We start from the raw sequence: 20128 nt of genomic DNA on the forward strand, positions 1-20128 counted from the left end.
AATATTCTGGATCATGTTATATTCTCCATCTCCAGTGCCTCTTCCTTAGTTCATATCCTTGACATCTCTCACAGCCTGTAGCAACTACCTAACTGGTCCTTCTGACCAGTCTCTCCCAAAGCTCCTATTGGTGCCCCCTCATTGCCACCAGAATTATTTTTCTGGAAAACGGGGGCCACATCTTTTTTACTTCAGAGAGAAATCCTTGCTGGCTGCTTGCTAACCACAGGACAAAGTTGAAAATCCTTCACATGTTACCTATGCTCCGCACTGCTTGGTACTATTTTTACAGCACACAACCAGCCCAACCTTCACTGTATTTGACAGTGTGACCTCCACCATCCCCAAGATCGGTGAGCATTGGAACCCACACTTTTCCCCCACACTTGCCCACGCTTCTTTTGCTGCCTGGAACCCTCCACACTCTCCCCTGTACTAACCCAATCCCTCCTAGAGTCAGGGAATGCATCTCTATAAAGCCTTGTCACCACCTCTAAGCAAGTCACTTATTGGTACATGTACCAACATGCCTTTTGTAACGATGCTAGAGACAACGGGTTACTTATTGCTAAGTGGGCCAACACGCCTTTAGTGTTGTACAAGATGTTGGAGACAATGGGTTCAAATGGAAAGTTCCTTTCCCTCATAGGTCTTGAGATCCAGTAACATGGACTATGAAACTATATGTAGTTATTTCAAATTGTGACAGATGCTAAAGGTTGTAAATCTCCCATAATGACACAGAAAGAACACAGGGATTTAAATAAGCTGGGCTTGTTCTTTGGCCATAATGCTGTTTACTTTGCATTTCTCAATAGTCTGTGGTAGAGTATTAATGAAGCTGTGTTTTGTTTCATTTGTTTTCTTAACATACCTACCTGTTTGATTAAATGAATGATTTCATTAATGAAGCAATTGTCTGAGTCCATCTACGCTCAAATTTGAGAAATCTACCTACGACTAAATAAGGTACATTCCAACTGTTCTTGTGCCAATTGCGATCTCATTTCAATAAACACCAATGTACAAAGATTGAATTCATGTATACACTTAGTTTCCCTAAAATTGACTGGAGCTACTTTTAAGGGAACCAAAAGCCTTGGTCACAGTGAGAGAAATAACATTCATGGGAGTATGTGCTTTCTTAGACAACCAACATTCCATGATGACATTTAGTTCGGCCAGGCCAAATGGCTTCCCCAAAACAAGACAGATGTCACTGATTCTAGAATTTGGCCTCAGTGGGACACCATGGGATCTTTTCTAGCTGTGACTGAGACTTATTTGAGAAATGCAAAACCATCCAGAAGAAAACTTGGAAAGGGGTTATCTGAGGGATGGATGGACAGCTGCTGCTTGGTCCCAGTGGAAGCCTCTGGACCTGGTATTTAACAGTTCTGCTGCCAAATGTGCAGACAGGCTCGCAGAACAAAAGTCACCATTGCAAACCCTGAGGATTGGAGGGAAGGGAGATGGATGCTGATTACTTTCTGTGTTCTTCCTTCTTCCAGGGGGGGAAGAAACAACTATGCAAAATGACTGTAGAGATTCATACAGACAGCGTGATCCAGGAAAAGAATGGGCTAGGGTTATTTTTGTGTTTGGGGGTTAGTTTGATAAGCAGGAGTGGTGAGCATATTCAAGAAGCTTCCATAAAAACACTTAGGCAATAGCCAAATTTTTAAAAAAATGTTTTGAAAACCATAGAGTGTGCTACAACAGCTGCCTTAGGAAGGCTCCCTGAAAGCACAAGAATCCAGCAGGTGGGGACTTGTTTTCCAACGGCTTGCTCAAAAAGACAAACTGAGAATTGTGATCTCACCGGGGTGTGAACAGCAGAATCCAAGCAGCAGATGGTGTGATTTTGTGGAAAGGCCATGGAACCAGGGTCACTGGCTGGGGACAGCATCCCAGATTTTCTCTCTACCCATAGCATGACTTGCGCAAATTCTGTGGGTCTTGAATTCCTCGAGGCTAAATCAAAATCTCCTTGGACATTTTTTAAGGTCCTTTGAAATTTGAAAGAGGATAAATTTTTAACCAATAGAGTCCTTTATGGCATTTTCTATGAGCCAAGCACCGATCTATCTGCCTCAGGAATATAAGCCCAAAAGACCCAAGGAGACCGGGTTTGTCATCACCCCATTTTAAAAGAAAAAACAGGCACAGAGCAATTGAACCCCTGCCAAGAAAACAGCTGATGTACAACCCAGCAAGGATGTGATCCCAGACACACTAGCCTGGAAACTCTTCTCCCAACAGGCACACTATCTTGGGTATGTACACACCCCCAAAGAATATATTTAGACTTTTATTCATACAAAAACCAACAACCATGAAACACAGTCCTATACAGTATTCTATGGCTTACCAAAAGGCCTTTTAAATTGATGTCTTAATTCTCATAATAACTCTATGCTGGTTAGTTTTTGCCAACTTAACACAAACTACAGTCTCCTGAGAAGTAGAAATCTCGGTTGAGGAATTGCCTCCATCAGCCTGTTTTGTGGGCATGGCTGTGGTGCATTTTCTTGATTGCTAACTGATGTGAGAGGGCTCAGTCCACTATGAATGGTACTTTCCCTAGGCACATAGGCCTGGGCTGTATATGAAAGCTAGCTGAGGGGCTGGAGATACAGTTCAACAGTTGACTGCAAATGGTTTGATTCCCAGCACCCACAGGGCCACATGTAACTCCAGTTCCAGAGGATCTGGTGCCCTCTCCTGGCTTCTGTGAGTACTGCATCCAAGTACTACACATAAAAATAAATAAATATTTTTTTAAAAGAAGGGAGGGAGGGAGAGAAGGAGGAAGGAAGGAAGGAAGGAAGGAAGGAAGGAAGGAAGGAAGGAAGGAAGGAAGGAAGGAAGGAAGGAAAAGAGAGTTGTCAAGCCAGTGTTCCTCCATGATCTCTGCTGTTACATTATGCCTTTGGACAGGTGAGTCAGTTGTACTAAGAACATCTCTTAACAATAAGACAAATGATTAGCCAGGCATTGATGGCACACACCTTTAATCCCAGCAGCAGAGACAGGCGGATCTCTGTGAGTTCCAGGCCAGCCTGGTCTATAAGAGCTAGTTCCAGGACAGCCTCCAAAGCCACAGAGAAACCCTGTCTCGAAAAACCAAAAAAAGGACAAATGATTAAAATAAATTTTCCAGTTCTGGAGGGAATCATGAAATGTCCAAACGATTCACACTCAGCTATCTGCTGCTCTCATCTGTGGATACAGATTATTGAAATGGAATGGCCTGACCAATAATTAAGCAGGGACAAAATAAAACCCAGAAGAAAATGAGTGTGTGCGGAAACAGAGCCAGCATGATGGGCAGACAAGCAGGGGAGCCTCCTGTGGAGTGCTATTTTCAATCTGCACAAAATTATCTCCTGTTACTGCTTCATCCTAGAGCCTAAAATTCCAGCACAGGATGCTCATTCTTTTGTCTCAATGTCATTCCAAGTAAAAAAGTATCTTCAAAAGGATAATCCAGTTACATCCCATTGTCAATGATAAGATATCATACTGCCTTTCACAGTTTGACAGTAAGGGAGTCTCTAGCCTGTACACAGGGTAATTTGAAATGTAGAAAGTCTCCAGATGGGTTTAGAGCAGAAAGCAAGCAACATATTGCTCAAAATGACTGTACTGTGACTGAGTCCAGGCACATAGGGTGAGCAGAGTCCTGGGAGAAGGTGTGGTAAAGGAACCCAACAAACCCCAAGCCAAGAAGACAAGAAAGGGTTTCCTCAGGTGTTCTTCCCTTCTGGGTTTTTTTGGGGATTTTTGTTTTGTTTTAATACCCCCTGGCACTAACAACTATGCCCATATCCCTGTGACTATACTGTCTCTCACTATCGGGAACACAAACATGGTGGGAATCCCAGCCATACTGTGAAGACAGCTAAGAGGAGAAAGGAGAGGGGCAGAGAGCAGCGGGGGAGAAAACTCTAGATGGTTATGTTAAAAGGGATTTGTTCCACTGTCACAACCAGAAAACTAGCTCCCCCAGAGCCAGCTTGAGGGCAGGAAGCCTGGGAGGACCAGGCTGCCGAAAAGATGCTCTGGGTCACAGGCAAGGCAGGTGGGGCCATAAACATCCACCCGGGGCTGAGTCAGGAATGCCTGAGATACACACTGGAGCTCTAGGGTGCTGTGTGATCCCAGGGAAAACACCCTTCACAATCCTGCCGACTAAGAAAGACAGCTCTTAACTCCAGGCTACCAGCGGGCTTTTCTACTCCTAGTTATGTCCAGTGACTGGTATAGGACCAGGAGACTTGGGCAATCTGAAGAACTACAAGCTTCCCTGTCTTCCAGCTGCCCAGTCAGTCCTTTCTCTGGGCCCCTCTCTGAGGAAAGACAAACTCCTCTACCCTAAAGATGAAGAGTCTGAGCTGTGCCAACATCAGTGGCCCCTCCGGCTCAGGCTGTCCTAGTGCTCAAACAAAGACATACTGGGACCCTCCTGCTGAGACGGGGGACTTTTCTGGGCCCAGGGAAGCTGGCCTTAATCTGCTGCACACTGAATGACAACAATGTCAAGAATGAAAATATGGTTTGGGGGGATAGCCCCCAGGAGCCCAACATTTTAGTATTTAAAGGAACTTTAATGAGCTTAAGTGGCTAATCTCGAGTTCAGGAGGGGGTGTTTTGTTTTGTTTTGTTTTGAAAAAATCCTTTTAAAGGCTCCTGAAGCTTGATAGCAAGGGTTGTGAGTCCCAAGTGGCTGCCTCTAACTGAAAGGAAGGGCAGGCAGGAGTGAGGACAGAAAATTGCTCCAAAGAGCTTCTCATGATGCTCCAAAACCCATGCTAGCAGAGCTGCAGGAAAAGACCCTCCATGAAGGAGAGATGCAGAAGCAAGCCTGGTCTCAAGCCCAGCAGGATAGGGCCCGCCTAGCATGCACAGCACTAGGTTCAGTTCCCAGCACCACAAGTAGAGAGAGGTGTCCTGAGAAACAACAGCTTTGTAAATGAGTGCTACACTGATGACCTACCACAATGCTGGCCAATCTTTCTGGCAAGTGCCAAATTCTCTCCTTTTACTGGTATCACAGCACAGAACCAGGCACATCTCTTACTCCTCAAAATGCAGGACATATTCTAAAGTCTAAGATGCCAGCATAGTCAGAAAAATTGGGGGGGAAGGGGGGACTCCCAAAAGGTCCGCCAAAGAGCAATGGTCATGGAACTATGTAAATCTGAGACGAAGGGCCATTGACCAGTTACTGTGTACCACTCAGTAACTGGGGTTGCTACATGGGAGGACTATTGTATATGATAAAAGGCTAACTGGGGGTGGTTAGGGAGATAGTTCTGTGGATGAAGAACTCGCCAAGCAATCCTGGAGACCTGACTTCAGATCCCCCCCCAAAAAAATGTAAAAATCCAGGGGGCAGCTAAATGCATTTGTAACCCCAGTGTTAGAAAGCAAGAGATAAGAGCATCCAAGGAACCCACTGGCTGTCTAGTCTAGCAAATCAGCAAGTTCCAAGTTCAGTGAGACCCTGTCTCAAAAATTAAAAGCAACAAGCAGTGAAGTCACTTGTTGATCTCTGGCCTCTACACAGACATGTGCACACACACAAATACATGTATATAACATACCCACAGAGATATTCAGAGAGTGAGAGAGAAAGACAATAAGGAAGGGAGGGAAAGAGAGAGAGGGGAGAAGGAATGAAGGAAGGAAGGAAGGAAGGAAGGAAGGAAGGAAGGAAGGAAGGAAGGAAGGAAGGAAGGAAAGGCGGGCTAACTAGGTTCCCCCGGGTGAGAAAATAGAGGGTCTATGGGATAGCAGAGGATGGGAGCAATAATGCAGTTAGTGGTGGGTTTAAGCAATATTTAAAGCTTACAAGAGTTATGTTAATAAAACTCCATGGGGCAGAATGGGATAAGACAGATGTGAGTCTAGATACAGCATGTGGTTCATTCCCAGCAAGACCAGAAGATTACAATATTTTTATATGGACAGGATTTATTGGACCAGTCAGAAAGCACAGTCCAATCCACAGTGGCCAGATATCTCTCAGAGATCATCTGTTAGATGACAATGATTTAAAAAAAAGAAAAATACGACAGTGTGATGGGACGGCGGAGGCCCAATGAGTCAGAAAAGGTGGTTATGGTTGCTGTTATCCAAAAATAGGATCCGCAAACTGGAATTCTGAGAGAGAGGTTGGAAGAGACTAGACTCTTCCATGTGACTAGTTACAGGACTAGGAAGCATGTCTGCTTTGTATTTTTAGTTGTTGGATCATTGCAGTGCAATGATGGAGACCTTGCAGATTTCATTAAGTTCTGTCTAATCTACTCATGGCAGCCAAGCGATGGGCTCTGCAAAAGACTCAGTTGTCCTGTTCACACTGATAAAAAAAAGAGCACAGAGGCAGGTTTTTCTTTTAAATCCCTTTTAGACTACACAGACAGGACTACTGTGACAAGACCTGTATACCCACGGGTAGGGAACGGATGTGGGTTTTGTTTTATTCCTTACATAATATCTTCCCTAATACTTCAGTGTTTCTGCTGCATTCCAATTGAATCTGCTATCTAGAGCCAAGAGAAACTTAATCCCTACCCTAAGTCTCATTTTATTTATTTTCAGTAGTGTAAAACAAACATGTACAAGGTTACAGTGTTTACGCCTCCATTTTAGCCGACATAGTGCTAATCCTCCTACTAATTAATGCCAGGGCCATAGCAATCTTTATTAATTTCGTCTTGGTTAAAAATACAGAGGCAGATCCTTGTGGTTTACTAAAATAACAATTTGACATTTGGAAGGTGTCTGCAAGATGGTAGAGTAGGTTTATGGTATGACAAAGAGACACAAAGCTGCAGTCAACACCGGCTGGAGATAACATGATTAATTCTAATTGTGGACTAAATGCTCCATGTCATACTCATCTACGAGACTAAGGAAAAATGCAAGTCCCCAAGAGCACCAGCAGAGACCCTCCCTCTATCCTGGACAACAGGTCATGCAAAAGGGGTGGCCCTGTGATGTCCTGAAAACCATCACCTTTCCCTGACTGAGTCTGGAGAAGCCACCAGCAAAAATACTGTCCTAAGGGCCCCAAGGGACTCTCAGGAAAATATATAGTATACTCCCAAAAAAACATTGTCAGCTAGGCTGGAATGAGAGCAGGGTCCCCACTGGGAAACCTCTACTCTGGGGCTCCCCACCCCACATGGCCCAAGGCCACCTTTATCTTATCCTGAAGTGACATACTAAAGAACCACACTGAAGATGGGAAGACCTGTGGGGGGAAAAAAACTGACTGAGATTTATTTTTAATTTAAAAAAATAGTAAAACAAAATTAAGATTTTATCATTCGGACCAATATTACCAAAATTCTTTTAAAACTAGACAGAAGTGACTTGTTTTATCTCTCCCATAATTTATTTTCCATGATTGTACAACTGCACTTAATAATCCAGTTCATATATATGATTCAGTATTGATTGTTGTGACCTTGGTAATATTCAATAGTCACATTTTGTAATATACATTTACTCCAAGAAGTTATTAAGATTTTTGTTCATACAGTGGCTATTTAAAAGTCTTTGTTTTCTCACTGTTAAATACTATAGCTCAAGAAATTCATTGGGGGGGGGGCATATGGTTAACTAAACGGACCTGTTCTTAGTAAAGAAAGTATCAGATCATTATATCCAAAAACCTTTATAAAATTAAAAAAGCAACACTAGCTATCCCTCCTTGATGTAAGTCTTGGTTGATTTGAACATTATAAATGAAATGTAAGACAAATAATTAACTATGGGAAAAGCCCTTATCAATGAAGTCAAAGTACTGAATGATACTTCCTAGCCACACGGAGAAAAAAGGTCTCAGAACTCTACAGTATGTAAAAACAGTCTGAAAACACATCGCCTTTCACGGTGTGTTCTGTTAAAGTAAGGATCAAAAAGCCCCATAGCCATGCTCATCCCCAACAGCCAAACTCCTAAAACACTGTCAATGCCCACGCTACCGAATTTCTATTTTTAAGTCTTAGATTCCACACAAGTCTGATCCATGGACCAACACATATAAAAAGTAAAAGCACCTCTATAAACAAGAAATATTTTCAATCATCCTCTAAAATTAAAACAGAGAGAGAGAGAAGGAGTCTGTTGTATAAAGACAGCCACAACCATGGACTGTTCTCAATGTGTTGAATGCGGCCAAAAATTACTGCCTATCTGGGTTTGATTTTTATATGCCTTAAATGTCATTGTGCCAGGAGCCAACAAAAAGTAAAGTGCAGGAGCACTCTACTAATGGCCTCTGTAATTCCACCTGTGGTTCCTTTATGAAGAACTGCATGTCCAAATTTGATGTCTAAGTAATATCACAATAATAATAATACAATAATAATAATAATAGAACAAAACAAGCTAACTTCTCCATACACACCTCCTGCACCACCTTGACAGAATGCAGAATGGGTTCATTACCAGTCCTAATAGCATCGCCTACGTCTTTTTCACCTGGGGCTGACAAGCCTCAGGACAAAAGAGACAAGGAATACTGTAAGTGGGGTGACATCTACTTTCCCCCATATTTGTCCCTTTCTCTGGACAGACAACTGGTCTACTCCAAACGGTGAAGAAGAAAACATGAGTAGGCCCTCAGAGGAAAGGCTTCCCCAAGCTTCGATCTGCTGACATGTGGGGAGTTACAGTACTGTGGGAACAGCTCTGATGACAGCAATACTACCCCACACTGCTCCCAGGACGTCCAAAACAATCCAAGTGACAATGATAAACTTCATATGTGAGGAGAGAGGGCCCTGCCTGACCCATGAGCCACCAGGCACATGAAAGACGCAATATAAATTTGATTTAAAAGTGGGACGCCATCCAGAAGGCTCAATTATCTATCACATTGCCACGTTTCTGTGATCCCACGGCCTCTTCTGTCTCCGCCTGAAGCATGGCTACAGTGCTTGTTTGGAACTGATTCAGGGAAAACTCTGAACTAACAGGACACAGAAGGTTCACTTAAATAGGGAACAATGGTTACATAAATAGAAGTCTTCCAGGCTGGAAAATAGTTGGTTGTCTGCTAACTTTCAGGAATGCTGAAGCAAATTGAATCCATTCCTGAAATATCCACACCTATATCACCTCGAGTGGTGTATCTCAGAGCACACACAGCTTTATTCATCGATATCATCAGGGTTGGCTTTTCATAGAACTAGTTCTTTATCTTTGATGACATCCTGGGCAGCAAGTGACCCCCAGCTCTTGATTTCTGGGTGTTCATAAATCGCCATTCTACATTCTGACCTTGAATGCTTCTTTGTTTTGGATAACTGAAAAGTAAAGTACTCCTAAGGGTGTTATAGTAGACGAGGCCAATACCCAGCAAAGCATCCTGAGGTTTCAAGTGAGCAATCTTGTCCAAGATGCCATCATCAATCTGTTTATTTAATGAGAAAAAGTTGATGTTTCACATGGTGAAAGTGAAAACAAGTCGTTGACAGGATGGAATTTTGGCTTTTTAAATAACTGTGTTGAAGTGGCTCTTTTAAGACTTCATACATGTATCAAGTGACTCTAGTTGCTCTCACCCCCACCCTCCCCAACCTGCCTCCTATCCCTATTATCTAACACACACACACACTTACTTTAAGCTAAGGCCTGACCTGACACAGGGATGCACAAGTAATAATCCCAATGCAAATTCAGAATTTACCAGCATCCAGGTATGCATATGAATGGCTGAAATAAGTGTGATAACCTCTCCTGCTAACCCTGTGCTCATGATGGTCATGGGACAGTGAACATAAGAAACTATTCTTTTGTTTCCATTTGTGGAATTAGCACTTGAACTTTACAAATATGGGGGACTGAATTACTGCCTAATACTCACTTTTCTATCAGATGCTTTGTAACTCACCCTCATTGCTGTCTTAGCTCCTAACACACATCTCATTTTCCCTCTCCATTTGCTTTATCTGGAATTCAAGCATTGAGGAATCATACACACAGAGAGGGGGGAGCTATTTTACTATTGCAATAAAGAGGGAAGTGCTTTCTGCAAGTTTCATGACTATTACTCCCCCCCCATTGAGCTGTATCCTCCAGGATAAACATGTGGCCATTCTAGATAGCTTTTAGTTAATACCTGGTCCTGTGGAAATGAAAGGAGCTTTCAGGAAACCTCGATAGTCAGGGTAAAACAGCTGCCAGGCTAGAAGCCTCCTACAGGCAGGCTCCAAGATTTTTCTAATTGTCTCTGCTCCTCATAACCAATGTTTTACGTACAGAAGCTCCTAAAAGCCTGTTGAATAAAGGATTTTTTTTTTCCTGAGCCCAATGTAAACCGAGAGTGAGGAGGCGAGGGGGAAATCATTGCTTCACTTTCTCTTACAGCAAGTGTCCTAAAACCGTTAAGAGTATCAAGTACATTAAAACCCTGATTTGTTGAAAGTAGTATGGGATTGAGATTGGGACTAGAAGAGAGAAGGAATTTAATAGAGGAATAAATGAATCTCAAACAGCCACTGATGGCCTGGGCAGACTTGCTCTGAGATTGTGCCCAGCAAACTCATTTTGGATATTCATGTGTCAGTAAATAGTTTTAAATTAAAATTAAAGAAAAAAAAAACTTTCCCTGTCACACCAACACCTCTTTGAACAATGTCGCTCACACCCTCTATAAAATCTTGATTCTGGCCAACAGCTGGCGAGTTTATCCCTGCAATTTTCTGACCCTCTCAGCTAATAAGCCCAAACCGCCCCAAACCTGGAGGGCTGAAATGGAAGGGATATTGTTGTGCTAAGTACTTTACAACAACTGTTTCTTCTCCTCTTGACACAGCCTGACTTCCTTAAAGGAGATTTGACTGGCCAGACAGCTGTGTTGACCCTTGAGCCGTCTTTGATTCGTGATTTTCTTTTTTAACAAACAGAATAGAAAAATCACAACCCAAATCCTCCCCTAAGCTCCAATACTTTTGAATTTGCTAGTGTTGTGCCTGAAGGATGTGGACCTTTCTCTAGTCTATAAGCAGAAAGATAAAGATTGGGCCCACACAATACCAAAACCTTTCCATGAGAAGCAAGAGAGAAAAAGGCGAGCAGTCACCAGCCTTTGTCTACTTGAAGTTGTATAGACCAAATCCCCTTAATTACCTAAAAATCACACTTTTTACTCAGACTCGGGGGCTACAAGCAGACAAGCCAGCCGGCAAAGACAGCGGCATCTTCCCATGTCTTCTTTCAAAACTGTTTACCATAATGCTCAGGGCGAGTTTTCCCTACTTTGCGGATTTCTGTATTGTCCAAATCACATAAACTCAAGTGTGTATCTTTTTTTTAAGTTCTGAAAAAATGTAAAGCACTTCTGAAACAACAGAGAGGCCTAGTGTTCTATCCGAATGGGGGTAAAAGTCAAGCATTTATGTATAGCAAAGCTATTCTGAGTAGCAGAGAGAGTGTTCTGGTGGTGGTATTTTCTAGGTCTAACTTGGCTTATTTTTCAGTAAACCTGACAGCCCAGATGATATGGAAACAACAAACCTCTATTCTTCCCCGTGGTTTTTGTGTTGTAGTAGCAAGCTTTTCACTGTGCCTCTTAGTAAAATTATAGCAGCTATGTTTCACATACACCGACTACCCTCTGATTCTCGAGCGTAGTGGTTCTTTCCTTCACTAGTGAAAAAGGCTGTATCTACTCTGTGTACACACTCATACCCACACAGCCAACATATGCTAGCCCTAGTGTACAAAAACAGACAAGCACTAAGCCAATTTTCTTTCCTTCTGGTTCTCCACAACCAAAGTCCCTACGCATTGGCCAAACTTGCAAGGAAAAGCAGTTTCCTCTGCTTACATCGCAGGGCTCCTCCTAGCCTTTCCTTTGAGAAGAATATCCTGCCACACCACACTCCCTGGGAAAAGAATAGAACCTGCTTAGTCTAGAACTGGGTGGAGACACCGCTGGGGGCTTTAGGTCAGGCCCCCTCTGACCTACCAACTTCTCCGGAGTCCCAGAGTCCGCCACACCTGACAGCTTCGTAGAAACCCTAAGGAGAGTGTGACTGGAAGCACCAAGTGGCAATGAGACCGAGGAAAACCCCTTCCAAATTCGGTATGCCCAAACCAGGGCGAGAAATGTGCCCAAGGGACAGAAACCGTCCGATTCATACCGCCTTATGGCTGAGCACAAACCCAAGAGCGGCGCAAACACTTAAGTAAGATGCAATGGAAAAGGACGCTGGTCACTGGTGGTCCTCTGGTCTCTCCGGTGAGCCCAGGACCAAGCTTGAAGGTGTCCCAGGCCCACAGAAAGTGATCGCTGGGGTTGGCCCTGCCCGGGGTTAAGGAACTTGGAATAATTAAAAAGTAAGTACGCTACCCAAAAAAGAAACAACGCATTGCGGCTCTCCCCGGCCCAGGTTGCGCGTACAGATGGAATCCCCGCAACCCCAGCGCGTGAGATTTACTGGTCTGGCCTGCGGATGTCTCTTATTTCTCTCGGAAAGACGAAGGGGGTGCAGGAGGACATAGTCCCCAGCGCACACCCGCACACTGGTGCATGAGGGTGAACCGGCGCGCTCAGCGACGAAAGCACTTACTTCTCATAGTGGTACTTGCAGTAAAGCTTCTTGTCCCGGTAGAAGCAGGTGGTCTCCAGGGGCTCTTTACAGGAAGCGCACTGCACGCACTGCTCATGCCAAAAGCTGTCGTTGAGCCGAAGCAGAAATCTGTCCGAGATGACCCGCTGACAGCCTTCGCAGACAGATTTGGGGCTCACCGCTCTGCCTACGGCAGTAAGAGACATTCCCCCATGAGCCACTTATGCAAGCCAACCCCGCTGAAACACTCTGGCGATCGAATCCTGCCCTTTACCCCCCGGCCATGGTCCATGCATTCCCCAGGAAGGTCCCCAATGATCAGATATTTTAAAAAATTAAACCAAGTGGCAATGACGTTACTAATAAACGAAGACTAAGTAGCAAGGCATAAGTTCTAGCGAGGAAGGGGGCTGAAGTCAATAAATAGCCTTAATTATTAGACAGACCCAGGTACCATTGCAAGCACTCACTCATCCTGTAAAATTAGATTACAAATAATTTGTGCTCCAGGGACTCTCAAGTCGTCATTAACCAATCATTAAGTCACTGTTTGTGTCCTTCCTTGGACTACTTTTAAATGATAAATAATTATTTGTTTGCAAGTGCGTTCTATTTTTAAAAGGAAAACTATCATTTTCTGTTTTCTTAAAAAAAAAATCTGTGAGTGCAGAAAAATACTATCTCTCCCCAAGCAAGCTCAGTATTGTTCAAACCAGCAAATCCCTCCTATTACTTGGTTGGCGTGCAAATTGAGGGTGGCTTTTTATAATTAGGAAATGTCAAGATGTGGGAAAGTAAGAGCTGAGAGCACAGACTGCGAAGGGTGCATGGCGGTCAGAGTACTAGATGCCCTCTGCTCAAAAGGCATCCTCCTCTTAGCCCAGTCAGACTCTTCTCTGCCTTACCCCTTGACCTTTTCGATTTTTTCCCTACACACACACACACACACACACACACACACACACACACACACCACATGCACGCGCGCGCACACACACACACACGGGACAGAGGGAAGAATACTCAGCTGCCTTTGTTGACACTTTTCACAACCGTTTAAAGACACCCTTGTGCTGCCACAAGAACACTCTTGTCCATAATGTCCCAAAGGGCTGGTCCTTCTACAAACTGCAGCTACACTAATCTCACTTTCTGCTTTGGGGAACAGCCGCCAGCGTGTGAACCGGACAGGTCGTTTTATGGAGTGGGAAGATAGCAAGGAGGACTGGAGAAAGCCGGGCGGTCGTTCTCAATTGTAAATTTCTGTTTTCTTGGAATCAGCATCCCAGGCACCATCCTAGTGTTAGAGCGAACCTGGGTCCTAAGGCTCAGGGTACTGAACCCAAAACACCAAAGTCCACACACGCTCTGGCCTGTGTCTTCTTGCTCCAGGGAGAGGATCTTGGCATTTTCAAAAGGGTGTTGAAGGGAGGGTACACGGGCTTCGTGATTTCGTTTCCTCTGAGCTGTTGGGGTGGGGTTGGCGATTTCTCTCTGAATATGATTTCTACAATCGAAAATTTTCAACCCACTCTATTGATTCTAGAGTTAGGGAAAGAGGCAAGAGGTTTAAATGACAAAAGAAAAATCTATCCTTCAGAAAGAGGAGGCGGGAAGAAAGAAAAGAAGGAAGGTCGAGATAAAGAAAAGAAACACCTTTCCCCCAAATTTGAAAGCCCAAAAAGCAAAATTGGGAAGACACTGCCAAAACAAGAATTGTTGCCCTGAGCTCTGAAAGACCCACGGGTGGGACTCTTCTGGACCCCTTGATCTTCTCTGCTGTGGCTGGGTTGGGGGTAGTGGATACCGGGCTTTCGGAACTGGGCTCCGGCTTCAGTTAATTAAAGACCAGGCGAGGGCCCCGCCGTGCAAGCTAATCCCAGAGCAGCGCTGCCCACCAGCCCGGAAAAGCCCCTGGGCCATGCCCAATACTAAAATTGGGGCTGGAGTTGGTGGGGGAAAGAGAAGAACTTGGGCGCTCCGGGACCTCGGACCTTTGCTGCCCATGCTCGGCCACGGGCCTCTGAAAATACGGTGGCATTTATGAGCCGTCGATCAGCTCCATGATTAAAAATCCAGCCCTGGGTATTATTAATCACTTGCCACTCAAACGCCTGTGAACATGCTCGCCCCCCAGTCGAGCTCATGAGGCCTGAGGAGGTTTGCTGGTTGCATAGTAGGGATGGCTCAAAAAGACTGATGGACACGGAAACACAGAGAGCGCGCTGCTATGTGCACGAAGAGGGTGCTAGGCTGATCGTCTAACCCGGTACCAGAGAGCTGACGTGCTGAGTTCCAGCCTGGCAGAAGGAGGATGCGACAGGGAGAACCGAGTTGAACACTTACCCAGCAAGGAGGAGAAGGAGGCCGAAGTCTCAATGGAACTTTGAAAGTTCTCCTCCATCTTCAGGCCGTCCAACATGTTCGAGATGAGCCTGGAGGACCTGTAGAGCCGGGAAAGAGATGCGTCTAGCTTCCGTGCTTTCTGGGACTCCGCTCCCTCAGTTGCCACACTCCTGGGAAAGGACAGAAGGAGTGTCCAGGGCGACAAGAATGAGCCTGGAGGGCAGAGTCCAGCCAAGGGAAACGTGGGGTGGGAGGAGAGAGAAGAGCCACCATGAACAGCTCTGACGGATCTGATTTCACTTGAAGTCAACGCGTTATGTACTTAGGCATCCGCCCCCTTTCTGCGTTCTCCTAACCCCCACCCCCACCCCCACCCCTGTGCCCAGGTTTCCCACTCCAAGACCGACTCCGCCCCATCCTATACTAATGTGGCCCCTGGGGACCCCTCTACACGAACTCTGCTACTGCGTGTCATGGGGTGGGGGTGCGTCTCCTCTCAGAGCCAGGACCAAGCACGCAGCACCGTCTAGGTCCGATACCCCGTGACCCGGCCACTCAGTTTCGACCCTCACCTGTCGGAGAGAGGCAGAGTAAGGGACTCGCAGACCGTCCCGGCCGCTTCCGTACTCCTGGCGCTGCGCTCTGCTTGGGGGCGCTCGGGAGTGGGCGTGCGGGGCGCACGGGGAGGTGCTCCCGCCGGTCGGCCAGTGCCGGGAACGTCTGCAGGAGCAAAGGAGTCGCCTCAGGGAGGAGCCGCGACTGGCCCGGCTCACTCTTGGATGCATTTCAAATCAACTTTCAGCAACACGCCCGCCCGAGCCGAAGCTTAAGGAACCCCGCAGCCTTCCCTACCTGATGGCCAAGCTCGCCCCCAGTGTCCGGAGCAGCGCGAAGTGACCGAGAGGAGCGGGAGGCTTGGGCGGAGGACGGCGGCGTCTCCGAGGCTGCAGCCGGAGCAGCCACCCCGACTCCGGCGCGCCCGGGACAGAGCGGGAGCGAACGGCGGCCCCCGGTTCTGCTCCTCGGCGCGCCGGAGCCCGGCCGGGCCGTGGCCACGAGCCGCCTGCCTTCTCGGGACGTCCCGCCAAGCCCGCGCCGCTCTGCAACCGGCAAGGGGAGGCCGGGCTGCTCCTCCAAGGCCGCCGGAGAAATCCGAGGCCCTGGGTCCTGGGTGCAAAGTCGGCCCTGCTTCTCCGAGGCGGCTCCGGCGACTTCTGACAGCGGCCGCTGGCTGCGTGCGCGGCCCGGGAAGGGGGTGGGGTGCGCAGGGCGGGGGCCTGGGAGCGCGTCCCGTGGCGGGGCCCGCGGTGCTCGCTTTCCCGGCTTGGCTGCTCGGCTCACCGCGAGGCTGCAGCTCGATGCTCCCGTCTGCTGCCCGGGATTCCGGTCTGCTGCCCGGACGTCCCCGGCACCCCAACTTTCCCTCCTCTCCACGTGGAACTGTTGCCTGGGAGAGTTACGCCCGAGCCTCCGCCGAGCTCCGTGCCACCTAGACTGCGCGCGGGCGGGATGGGGATCCGGTTGCTCTCGGATCTGCACCGTAAGTGATGACTAACCTCCAGCAGTGCTCACCTGGAGGCCCCGGGAAGCTCTTAGAGTTCCGCTTTGTGAGCGTGGGCACAAGAAGCTACAAGCTCCTTGGACTTTCATTTTCCCGCTGGCTCCCGCAACTTACAACTTTGTTTAGGCTTAAAACTCAATTCACCGTTTCTGGCTGAAATCGTTTCACCGCTGGGAAATGCAATAGTAAGACCCATGGCAAAACCTTAAATCAGACTCCCCATATCCCATCCGGCCGACTAGACACTAGACGAAGTCAACCAAAGGGACTTTTCCTAGAAAAGAAGTTCCTGGGGGCACTTTTTAATTCCCTGTTATTCATAAGGTTCGATTGCAGTGACAGCCCTTCAGCCTCTCTAAAGGCAGAAACAGGGTCTTTCTCCTCTATTCCAAGAAGAGCCTTGGGCCAAGTGACTCAATAAACACACTATTGCCTTGGCTAACATATATCGACCACTAATTTTGTGCTAATCTTGGTTCCATAGTCAACTCATCTGATCGTTACAATTTAAGGTGGGGACAATTATGGTCTCAGTGTTCTGATGCCTTAAGGAAACGGGCACCTGTGCACGTGAAATTCCAGCCCGGGCTCCTGAACACAGTTGGAAGGTCCAATTTATGGAATTCTCTAGGGCACCCTCACCTCTACACTGAGAGAGGAACCGAGGGGGAGTTATCCGCTCTATAGCATGGGCTGCCTAAGCAGAGGACATGCCACGTAAGCAGGATTCCCTACTACCTTTTCCAAGGGAAAGAATTAAGCAAGCTCTGCTGTGCTTAGGAGTAGGAGCGCGTATACACACACACACACACACACACACACACACACACACACAGTAGGAGTGCGTACACACACACACACACACACACACACACACACACACACACACACACACACACACCACCACCACCACCACCACCACCACCACCACCACCCTCAGTGTTTTCTACCCACAAGCACAAGCCAAACACAGAATGTGACTTCAGAGGGGAAAAAAAGAGCAAAGCGTTTAATACATTATATTAGAATGCCGCTTTAAACTTTTTAGGGTATTTCTATATATGTGGTTTTGCTTGATCTCTACAACAAACCTGTGAAGCAGGCAGAAAAAAATTATCTATTGTTCTAGACAAATCTTCGGGGCTTAATACAGACAGGGAATTTCTCTACTATTGCCCAGGTGGCTAGTGGCATGTCTCCTGACCTTTGTCCTGTCATCCAGATAGAACAGGATATGAAAAAAAAAAAAAGGTAAATTACATGTATTCTTTGGATAATATATAAGATAGAAATTTGTTAAGAAAAAAGAATAGAGCAAATACACCCACAAGAAATATTACTTTAAGGGCCCAGCTGAGTTTTTGTTTAACTAAAAGTCTTGAGTTTATGAAACGAATTTAACTGGTGGGATAAGGGTATCCTTTTCAGTGAATATACAGAAAATGAATAGATTGTCATTTGATCTGAGTCTTCCTAGTGGATCTGGCATCAGAGACAAAACCCTATTAGTGTAGAGCACACAAGTTTGGGGTATGAATGTCTTGCCCCCAATTGGTTTGGGCACTTCAGCTAGGGACTGTGTCTCACAATCCCGTTGCAAGCTCCTCTGCTCTTCTTGCAGAGCCAGGCACAGATGTGATTAACAAATAGTGTTTGCTTGACTGCAGGATGAGTGGACCTCTTGCTATAGTCTGAAGCCTGCAGGGAAGGGCCAGTAAGCAAAACGTCTCAGTCCTTAGTGTTTTGGGGTTTTTTTAACCATATAAAATATATTTCTATCTTCTATCTCTCCTCCCAGACCTCCCTAACACATCTTCTTGTGTCTCTTTTTTCAATACAACTGTCAATATGAGGATGAGTGTAGGACCATCTGCAGGAGCATGGAAAACCTAGCAGTGGCCACACTCCCAGAGAAAAATAATTCTCCCTTTCCAAGCAGACGTCAACTGCCATTATTTCTGGATTTTGACTGGACTGATCTTGTGTAGGTCTTGTGCGGGTAACATAGCCACTGTGCACTCATGATAGCAATGACGATGTCATATTCAGAAGACAGAATTTTACAGTACTCCTCCACACCCCTTGGCTCTTAAATTCTTTCCACCTCTTCTTTCATGGCACTCCCTATGCCCTGATACAGATGTCTCATATAGGGCTGAGCATGCACAGTAATGCTGTCACTTATTCCTAGCACTTGAACTAGTTATGAGTCTCTACATTTATTGCTACCCACTGTGAACCTTTTCTAAGCAAGGTTGATAACAGCATAAATCTACGACTATGAATACAAATACTCAGATGGCTTTGGCAACATGAACATTTAACAAAATTGTTATTATTAATTAATAATTATCAGTAATAGGTTTCCCTCAAGGACCTATGACATCCACAGTCATGGACTTTTGACCAGGAGGGTTTACAGTATCAAGCATGAATTCCCTCCAGTGGAGCAGAAAGAGGTTGGTTACCCTGGTAACACCCATGTTGCATCAGTGGGCACATCTTGCCTGGCAGATCAGGGTTACAGCAAATCATTATTTTATATGTAAGCGGTCTCCTTTCTTCACATCATGTCAGTAGTGTTTGTTGTTATTGTTCTTCATGATAGCCACCTGAGCAGGGTGGGATGGAATCTATTTTAAAGTGTTTGGGTCTGTGGTTCTCAAATGGTTGCTCCGTTGCACACCTTTTAAGTGTTTCCTGGATGCTTGTACTTCTTTTGAGAATTATGTTTAGTTCTAGAAACATATTTTCTTAAAGATTTTTAAAAGGGTTTGTGGGGGGGCACACACCTGTGTCTGTCTGTCTGCCTGTCTGTCTAGGTGTCTACCAGTGCCTGGAGGGCAGAAGAGGGATCAGATTCCTTGTTGCTGGAGTTACAGTTTGTGAGCTGCCTGGTGTGGGTGCTGGGAACTGAACTCAGATCTTCTAGAAGACCGGCAAGTGTTGTTAACCACCAAGCTGCCTCTCTAGTTTCTGCAGCACATTTTAAAAATTGAATTGCTTTCTTGATATATTTTTTTTTGGTTCTTTGTATGCTCTCAATACTAATCCTCTGTCTGACTTATAGGTAGCAGAGATTTTTCTCCCATCCGGTGGATTGCCTTTCCACTAGATTGACAGTTTCTCTTGCTGTACAGAAGCTTTTTAATTTCATGAAATCCTATGACAGTTGTTCCATTTACTTCCTATGCTGTTGGAGTCCCATTTAGAAAGTCTCCACCTATGTTTTTACGATGAACTGGACTCCCTGCTGCTTCACCCAGCAGTTTCAGAGTACCAGGTCTTATGGTGAGGTCTTTAATCTTTTTGAATTGAGTTGTGAAGGTAAGAGGTAGGGATCTAGTTTCATTCCTCTGCATGTTGATATCCAGGTTTTCTCGGCACCATTTGGTGAAGATGCTGTCCTTTTTCCAACATATACTTGTGGTATCTTTGTCAAAAATCAAGTAGCTGTAGTTGTATGAACTTTCATCTGGGTCCTCTGTTCTACTGAATCTGTCACTTTATGTCTGGTTTTATGCCAGTATGGCAATGTTTTTATTACTATGGCTTTGTAGTATGACTTGAACTCAGATATACTAATACGTTTGGCAGTGATCATTTTTGTGCAGGATCACTTTGG

General features: G+C 45.8%; 1 protein-coding gene across 1 annotated transcript in view; it reads right to left on the minus strand.

Annotated features, from left to right (window-relative positions):
- Positions 1-15018, minus strand: part of Lmx1a (LIM homeobox transcription factor 1 alpha) — a 139712-nt gene extending 124694 nt beyond the window's left edge. Inside the window, exons 1-2 of the mRNA XM_027417097.2 lie at positions 14943-15018; positions 12597-12783 (exon numbers count right to left, since the gene is read on the minus strand). Coding sequence (XP_027272898.1) covers positions 12597-12783; positions 14943-15018 — 263 coding nt within the window. The remainder of the gene's footprint in view (positions 1-12596; positions 12784-14942) is intronic.
- Positions 15019-20128: the final 5110 nt, after the last annotated feature.

Source organism: Cricetulus griseus, chromosome 5 (genome assembly GCF_003668045.3).
Source record: "Cricetulus griseus strain 17A/GY chromosome 5, alternate assembly CriGri-PICRH-1.0, whole genome shotgun sequence".
Taxonomy (NCBI): Eukaryota; Metazoa; Chordata; class Mammalia; order Rodentia; family Cricetidae; genus Cricetulus; species Cricetulus griseus.